Raw genomic sequence first — 9,305 nt, forward strand, 5'->3', positions numbered from 1 at the left:
TGGAGACAGAAGAGAGAATGAGACGTTTTTGGCGCGTGTCGCTCTTGATTTTGTGTTATTTTTGCAGTAAACTTAAAGGAGGCCTTTTCACTTTATGTTTGATTAAATTTAAGCTGATATTCCATTCTTGACATCTTTAAATTTACAGTATTCATGGGAGTTTTATTTGGTCATTTTGCTTCTTTTATTTCCTATTTCCCACATTTATTTAGTTTTATTAGATTGCAATAAATCCTATAACATTTACCAGATTGACTAAAGTCAAATGACCTGCGGTTCCCACCGATAGCCGTCATTCTGATGGGTTTTTGCTGGCTGCAGCTGAAATATTCCAATGCTCCATGTCACAGAGACAGTAAATACTAAACCCTAAAGATTCTGAAGGCATGATGTAAAATAGTAACGTATAATACAGACATTTGAAGAGACAATTAAGAGAATGTTTTCATGCTTCTAAGAGTGGCCGAGGAGCCATTTAGAACTTTATAAAGATGCATTGTGTGATACCAGGAACTAATTTAACTTCAAGGCGAAGCTGCTTCTGATATGTCTCAATGTCTCCAGCCCATAGTCTGGATTCTCTACGAGATCAGACAGCAGCTTCACTCCTGAATCCTTCAGCTGGTTCCAACTCAGGTCCAGTTCTCTGAGATGGGAGGGATTGGACCTCAGCGCCGAGGCCAGAGAGTCACAGCTGATCCCTGATAAGCTGCAGCCCTTAATCTAAATAAAGAAGGGAAACTTTTATAAGGTTATAAGTGAAACCAGTATTAATCTGAAAGGTTAATCAAAGGCATGATCTGTAAATATTTAATTTAGTTACAGGTTAAAAAATGATAGTAATATGTAATTACCACAATTCCAACCTCTCAGGTTGCACTGTTCCAAAGGAGAATATATATTGTTCTGGCCCTCACTCTTCCCAGGTTCTCCCACCTCTTCCCTCCCATCTCATCATGGAGATCCATCTCACCTGTGGCTCATCTTTAAAGGCACAACCTGTCTTAGATGACTTCCTGTCTCCCTCACCATCTCCCTCCTCGTTGGCTGGTGTCTACCAGGCACCCTCACCTAGTTTTGTCTAATTTTGGTTCCCATCTGTGGGCTTTTTCATTGTCCTTAAATCAATTTATCATGAATAAGTGGTCCCCGTGTGGCCCTCCCTCCTGAAGGAACTGGGCACAACACACACACTCAGAAAGTGTGAGGACCCTCGGATGGAATAATGGACATTTTTGAGAATGGTGTTTACCTCAGAGTTTCCAGTCGGCAGTTTGGAAAGTGGAGAAAACCACAGAGCAGCTTCACTCCTGAATCCTGCAGCTGGTTCTGACTCAGGTCCAGTTCTCTGAGATGGGAGGGATTGGACCTCAGCGCCGAGGCCAGAGAGTCACAGCTGATCTTGATAAACTGCAGTTAAACAATCTGAAAATGCAGGATGAGGTTATACGGTGCAGGTCTGCATGTTATCTGCGTCAGTACTAAACCTACGTTAGTTCTTAGTTGGGTCAGACCTGAATTCACGATATTACAAGGAATTTTTTAATGTGGTGCATCACAGCAGTGTTGAGAACAGCCTCACTTCACCATCTTAGCAGCTGGTATATAGGTAGAAAAATGAAGACTGACCTGAGCCTCTCCAGTTTACAGGTTGGACTCTCCAGTCCAGACACAGAGCCGCTTCACTCCTGAATCCTTCAACGTGTTTGGCTCAGGTTCAGAACCCTCAGATGGGAGAGGTTGGACTTCAGAGCTGAGGCCACAGAATCACAGCTGGTCTCTGATAAACTGCTGCAGCCTCTTAGGCTAAAATAACAATTATTTTGAGAGAAGACAAATAAAAATCAACATGTACCAGAGCAAAACACAGCTTCCAAGCAACAAACCTCTGGTCCTGCACCGGCTTATCTGCCGTATGTTCCTATTTTGGGTTCTTTCAGGGCGGTTGGACAAGATCTCCAGCGTATGTAAAGTGTGTGTAGGTCAAAATACCTTCCAGGTTTGTGAGACCACATTTCTCAATAGCACTCAACTCTTGTCAGGAGTTGGGACAAAGCGACCCACTCCTGACAGCTTGTGGGCGATGCTGCAGCGACCCTGCAATCCCTACACTCTCTGGTGAAACCAAATCAAAGGTTTTAGACACTGCTGGATGCTGGAAGGGTGGCTATAGTCTGGACGCATCGTTCCCCTGACTGCACATTTCTCCAACAATGATTGGCAGCTGGTGTCACTTGTTCTCCAGATGAGAGAAGGAAAGAGAGCCCCCCCACAGTGTGTTTGATTGCCCCACTGCAAGCTCAATGCTGCCAGAAAACATTGCAGGAGCATCAATTCCCCTCAGGGCATCAACAAGGAGCTCAGGAAAAGGTGCAGCTGCCACCTACTAGAGACAAGCACACTGAGCTGAGATTAAAGCCCTCTCCTCCCAAGAGAAGAGCTTGTTTGTTGGAGGCTCTTCTGGGCGATACCTGGTGCCACAGCTCCAGCTCAGCCCGTCTCTGGAGCTGAGGTGGAGCTTAGCAAGTTTCATGGTTCTCCACCACTTCCTCTGGCTGAGGACCTTCTCAGCTGGTGGTTTCTGCTCCACCTTCCAAGTTGAGCAGGTGATACTTCTGCATTCCTGCCACCAGTGTCTCTGCAGAAAGAGTCTTCTCTACTGTTTTAGATTAGATTGTAGAAAATTAGGATTTTTGGTTGATGTCTTAGATGTTGTTGACTAAGAGCAGGTTTTTCTTTAATAACATAGAAAGATTCGATGAGAAGAGCAAATGTATTATTTTATGAGCTACTTCCACTACTATTATATACACATACTTCCATATTGTCTTAGATTGCAAGCTGCATTTATTGCATCGTTCATAGAAAGTCATATTTGTGAGGAGAAAAACTCCAATAAGGTCATTTTCTTTAATGATCATTACAACAGAAGGAGGCGATGAACAAACAGATTTATATAAAAATGTGTGAAAACTTATGGATGGAAACCTTTTTAAAATGGTTGCATTGTGTAGAATCGGTGTAGAATCAACTTGTTGACTTCTGATTTGGACTCCAATGGAAGTGAGGTGCAACAATTGTGGATGCTGAAAGCTTCAGATCTTCATGAAGGTTTCTGTGGTTGGACTGACCTGCTGCCCCTTTAAGAGGGAGGCAGGTTTGGGCTTCTGGCTGGAATGAAGCCACCTAAGATGAGAATGACCGCAGGCTTTCGGTACCAAGGTTTAACAGGGTGCTCACTTCACACTTGGGCTTTTCTCTTTTTTGGGATGGCTTTTCTCAGGAGAGAAGGGGCATGGCACACTGCAGCAGCTTTCTTTTTGGGTTTTCTAGTTTTCCTTCTGATCTTTAAAAGACAGGAAGAACCATTTTTGATTGGTCTGAATGTTTGGGCGGTTTTGTGGCCAGCCTAAAATAAAACAAGACAAATCTACAACTGATACTTCCTTTCTAGTCATTGATGACCATCCTCACATGGGACAGATTTCCACAACCAATTTAATACTGCAAATCTGTCCTGTGTGGTCTTTTTTCTGAGAACTGTAACACTACGTTTATAACAAAGATCAAACATGGAAACAGTTATTGTCTAACTAGTTACACCTGGGAAAGTACTGGATCATCTCTGACTGACCTGAGAGTCTCCAGCTTACAGAGAGGATCCTGGAGAAAACCACAGAGCAGCTTCACTCCTGGATCCTTCAGCTGGTTCTGACTCAGCTCCAGAACCCTCAGATGGGAGGGATTGGACCTCAGCGCCGAGGCCAGAGAGTCACAGCTGATCTCTGATAAACTGCAGCCACTCAGTCTGGAAAAGGAATAAATGGGGCAAATAAAAACACATTTCTAAATCTGAAAATGAAGAGAAAAGCAGAAAATGTAAAGAAATTTAGAAAAGACCAACAGAGGCCTCCTGACCTGAGCGTCTCCAGTCTGCAGTTTGGATGCATCATTGCAGAAGACAGTAACTTTACGTCGGCATCTGTCGGGCTTTGGCTCCAGATTAAGCTCAGCTCCCGTAGATGAGAAGGGTTTGACGTCATTGCTGAGGCCACAACTTCACAATGACTCGTTGAAAGAAAACTACCAGGCAGTCTGTTGTGCATGAAACAAAATAGTGAGTCAAACTTTGGGATTTCTAATCAACTTATCTGAGAATCTACCTCAACACAAATGTAGCTCATTTCCTGGAAAAGCTAAATTCAACACCGTAGAGCAACAGTTTGAACGACCATCAGATCTGAAATGCAACTGAATTATTCTCAACATTTGTCTTATTTTAGAACAGCTCATAATTACTCAATATTTAAAACGATTGTAGCAAATGGTTTAAAGAAACGTTCTTTCAGGGCTGTTGGACAAGATCTACAGCGTATGTAAAGTGTGTATGGGTCAAAATACCTTCCAGGTTTGTGAGACCACATTTCTCAATAGCACTCAACTCTTGTCAGGAGTTGGGACAAAGCGACCCACCCTGATAGCTGTGGGCGATGCTGCAGCGACCCTGCAATCCCTACACTCTCTGGTGAAACCAAATCAAAGGTTTTAGACACTGCTGGATGCTGGAAGGGTGGCTACAGTCTGGACACATCGTTCCCCTGACTGCACATTTCTCCAACAATGATGGCAGCTGGTGTCACTTGTTCTCCAGATGAGAGAAGGAAAGAGAGCCCCCCCACAGTGTGTTTGATTGCCCCACTGCAAGCTCAATGCTGCCAGAAAACATTGCAGGAGCATCAATTCCCCTCAGGGCATCAACAAGGACCTCAGGAAAGGTGCAGCTGCCACCTACTAGAGACAAGCACACTGAGCTGAGATTCAAAGCCCTCTCCTCCCAAGAGAAGAGCTTGTTTGTTGGAGGCTCTTCTGGGCGATACCTGGTGCCACAGCTCCAGCTTAGCCCGTCTCTGGAGCTGAGGTGGAGCTTAGCAAGTTTCATGGTTCTCCACCACTTCCTCTCGCTGAGGACCTTCTCAGCTGGTGGTTTCTGCTCCACCTTCCAAGTTGAGCAGGTGATACTTCTGCATTCCTGCCACCAGTGTCTCTGCAGAAAGAGTCTTCTCTCCTGTTTTAGATTAGATTGCATCTTTTTATCTGTCTATCGGCTCTTTGGATATTTTGCATTTCATCCAATTTGTACGATCGTGCGTCAAGTCTTAATTCAGCGATCCGATCGATGACATCAGAGTCTCTGGTTGCATCGATTGCCCTCAGCTTCTGTTATATCTGCCTGTTTCCCTTCAAATCATTTTCACTGCACCTTTTGTTGCTGGTGATGAAGTTGCCACCTAACGGGTGTGGAAAGGCTCAAACAACTTTGTGGGTCACATAAAGGCTCCAAACGGAACCGCCACAAAGACCTAAAACACCCATTTAAACCAACGAGGCCGGCTGTTTTTACGTTGAACAAATGAAGCAAAATAGTCACGTGTCATTAGTTAAAATGTGTTTTTCTGTCGTTTGAATACGATGTACACAAACAAACAAAAGTTATTTAATGACATGACAGTAATTTCATGATAGTCAGTTAACTTGTGGCTCCTATTATTCCTGCCTTATGTTGGTTTGTCTGGATTGACCTTTGAACTTATATCCAGCCAGTGTTGAACATTTCTGGATGAATTGTTGTTGTTTTTAATTTATGGACGCTGCAATGGAGATAAAGAATTGAAGGAATGACCACTGGAGGGGGTATTGCTACCTGACATGATCCACTCGCTTGATTTAAACGCCGATGTCCGGCCCCAGAAATCTTTACTTACACGGCCTTCCTGCAGTTCCTCACAGCTGGAATCAGGCGACGTCGTCCCTCATATGAGGTGTCGTACTGCAGCAGGTTCAGCTCATCCAGAACCTCCTCTGACATCTGCAGCAGGTAGGCCAGAGCTGAACAGTGGATCTCTGACAGTCTCCTCTCTGATTTCTCCCCTGACTTCAGGAACTCTTGGATCTCCTGATGGACTGACTGATCCTTCATCTCCATCAGACAGTGGAAGATGTTGATGCTTCTGTCTGGGGAGGTTTTATAACTGTTCTCCTCCTTCAGGTTGTTGAGGACCTTCTGGATGGTTTCTGGGTGGCTGTTCCTCTGATCCAACAGTCCACCCAAGATCCTCTGATTGGACTCCAGAGAGAGACCATGAAGGAAGCGAACAAACAAGTCCAGGTGGCCATTTTCACTTTTGAGAGATTTCCTTAGTGCTCTCCTGAGGAAGCCATCAAGAGATGTGATTGGTTTAGAATATTCTAGGAACTGATTTATAACCGCTGTGTCTTTCCTGGTGTAACGGTGGAACATGTAGACGGCAGCCAGAAACTCCTGAACGCTCAGATGAACAAAGCAGTAGACTGATTTCTGGAAGATCACACTCTCTCTCTTGAAGATCTCTGTACAAACTCCTGAGTACACCGACACCTCGGAGACGTCCAGTCCACATCGCTCCAGGTCTTCTGAGTAGAACATGATGTTTCCCTTCTCCAGATGTTCAAACGCCAGCCGACCCAACTTCAGAAGGAGTTCTTTATCAGCCTCAGTCAGTTCCTCTGGTCTCTGCTTTCCTCCATACTTCTGCTTCTTCCTCTTTATCTGAACCATCAGGAAGTGTGAGTAGAGGTCAGTCAGGGTTTGGGGCAGCTCTCCTCTCTGGTCTCTGGTCATCATGTCCTCCAGAACTATAGCAGTGATCCAGCAGAAAACTGGGATCAGACACATGATGTGGAGGCTCCTGGAGGCCTTGATGTGTGAGATGATTCTCTTGGACAGATCTTCATCACTGAACCTCCTCCTGAAGTACTCCTCCTTCTGGGAGTCAGTGAAGCCTCGTACTTCTGTGATCCTGTCAACACACGAGGGAGGAATCTGATGGGCTGCTGCAGGTCTGGAGGTGATCCAGATGAGAGCTGAGGGAAGCAGGTTCCCCTGGATGAGGTTCACCAGGAGCACGCCAACGGACGATACTTGTGTGACATCAGAGATGAGCTGATGCTTGTTGAAACCCAGTGAAAATCTGCTTTCATCCAGGCCATCAAAGATGAACAGAAGTTTCCAGACAGTCAGATCTTCTGCTCTGATCTTCTGTAATGTTGGATGGAAAACATGAAGCAGTGAGAGAAGACTGTGCTGCTCATCTCTGATCAAGTTCAGCTCCCTGCATGAGAGCGGAAGCACCAGACTGATGTCTTGGTTCTCCAAACCTTCTGCCCAGTCCAGACTGAACTTCTGCACTGAGAAGGTTTTTCCAACGCCGGCGACACCGTTGGTCAGAACCACTCTGATGTGTCTCTGTTGCTCAGATAAGACTTTGAAGATGTCCTGGCACTTGATTGGAGTGTCCTGGATGTTCTTCTTGGAGGTTCTCTCAAGCTGTCTCACCTCATGTTGTGTGTCCACCTCCTCACTTTGTCCCTCAGTGATGTAGAGCTCAGTGTAGATCTTGTTCAGCAGGGTTCCACTTCCTGCTTCATGAGTTCCTTCAGTCACATGTTCACATCTTCTCTTCAGACTCATCTTATGACCTTCTATCACCTCCTGCAGATCACTTCCTGAACATAAGTAAACCAATGATTTCCATCTATAATAAATCATCAACACAACTACAAATTCATGACATCACAAATTAAATCTCATATTGAACAGTTTTACTTTGTTTGGGCTTCATTTCAGCATCTCCAGATCTGCTTCCAGATTGTGAACAAGAGGACTCTCCTGGTGGAGCTGACTGGTCCCAGTTTGATAGGATGTGCTCCCCCCTCTCACTATGAAACACATCTCTATTAGTCCTTTGATTTATAGGATGAAAGAACCTGATCAAGACTCAATATTGTTCCAGCATTTATGTCTGAGTTCATCTTTCAGTTTAAACATGATTCTTGTTTCTAATCAACAATATTCACATTAAGTCTGTAACTATATGACTGTCTGAGGTTTAAGTGTTAAACATCTCCAATAATAAACTCACAACCTGCTGCTGTTAATGTGACTAACAGCTGCCACACAAACACATCATCACGCTTTAGTTTTCTCACATTTCCTCTGAACTTCTGAAGTCTATTAGTCCATCTTTGGACCAGTTACTCTTCAGGGACACACAGCTGGGCACTGTGGACTCTGCTCTGTCCTCGTCCATCCTGAGGAAACATCAGAAATAGTGATGAGACTGTGATGAAGGTAAATAATCTGTAGAGGTTGGAGTTAAATAATCCCAATTCACTGCATTTTTATCAAACAGGAACATTTCTAATCCATTCTGGATAACAACTGAATCAATAAATCAATGATGTCTCTGTATCATTTTCATGTTTTCAGAGTTTAAGCTGCTTTTTTTAACTGTTCCCTGCAGTGAGAAAAGAACTGGCACCTTTTCCAGCCCCTCATCCTGCAGCACTGAATGTGCTCTAAAGTTCTTTCCAGAGCAAACGTCTCTGCACTTGCAGCAACATGTTGTAGTCATGGATCCGTGAGGAGAACCGGATACAGGAAACGCCCCCACTTTGATCCCAAAACCCAACTGGTGGCCAACGGTGGTCCGGCAACGACGGGGACGCTGGTCCATGGGGCCCACAACACTGGTTTTCCACAGGCCAACATGGTGAAAGGACTGTCTTCAGCTCAGCCACTAAATTATCTGGTGCTACATAAACATACTAGTCAGGACTTTTTAACTTCCCTCCTTTGTTCCCCTCTTCAATTATTTCTATGATCCAAGTCCTCAAAGATCACTGCTCTATTTAAAATAGATGAAAGAAATGACACCCACTCCTGCATTTCTTTCACAGTGGTTCCACAACATAGAACAATAAACCACTGTGAGAAAACGTGCAACATGAACCCAAAATCCTGTTGGTGTCCTGTGATCCTGTGTGGATTTAGTTATTTAGTTTATTGTCTTAAATTGGTCCGGCTGAGAGATGCTAACTTGCTCACGATTAGATGTTGTTTGACAGGTAATACCAAAATATCCAGCTGTGACCTGGACTGTTGAACAGCTCTAATGACTCTAAGAGCTTTTCACCTGTCACAAAAAAGTTATAAAATGTTGTTAATACCTGTTAAGACTCTCTAACAACGTTAACAGCACAATACTCACTTTACACTCACCTTGTCGCTCTTCCTGCTTCGTCTGAACAGAATACTTTCACTTTAACTTTTACAACCTAATCACAGCTTTATGGCGTATATATTACTACCATAAAAGCATTCTGGGAGGGTTTAAAGTTCTTTTAGGATCAGTAGCAAAGAGCAGAAAAATAAACTAAACTTCACTTAGAAAGACGATTCAACTATAACTAAAGCCAGACTATAAGAA

At 44.1% G+C, this 9,305-nt stretch overlaps 1 protein-coding gene and 1 long non-coding RNA gene across 2 annotated transcripts; both read right to left on the reverse strand.

Moving 5' to 3' along the window:
* Positions 1–1,832: 1,832 nt before the first annotated feature.
* Positions 1,833–6,764, reverse strand: LOC130521151 (NLR family CARD domain-containing protein 3-like). Its single transcript, XM_057024786.1, has 3 exons — positions 5,763–6,764; positions 3,919–4,095; positions 1,833–3,808 (listed from the first exon to the last, which is right to left on the reverse strand). Exons 1-3 carry the CDS (start codon positions 6,710–6,712, stop codon positions 3,598–3,600), a joined length of 1,338 nt encoding a protein of 445 aa, XP_056880766.1. The 5' UTR covers positions 6,713–6,764; the 3' UTR covers positions 1,833–3,597.
* A 523-nt stretch (positions 6,765–7,287) lies between these two features.
* LOC130521150 (uncharacterized) lies at positions 7,288–8,129 on the reverse strand. Its single transcript, XR_008949201.1, has 3 exons — positions 8,026–8,129; positions 7,643–7,755; positions 7,288–7,542 (listed from the first exon to the last, which is right to left on the reverse strand). It is a non-coding gene; the product is annotated as an uncharacterized LOC130521150 (long non-coding RNA).
* Between the last annotated feature and the right edge of the window lie 1,176 nt (positions 8,130–9,305).

Source organism: Takifugu flavidus, unplaced genomic scaffold (assembly GCF_003711565.1).
Source record: "Takifugu flavidus isolate HTHZ2018 unplaced genomic scaffold, ASM371156v2 ctg736, whole genome shotgun sequence".
NCBI lineage: Eukaryota > Metazoa > Chordata > Actinopteri > Tetraodontiformes > Tetraodontidae > Takifugu > Takifugu flavidus.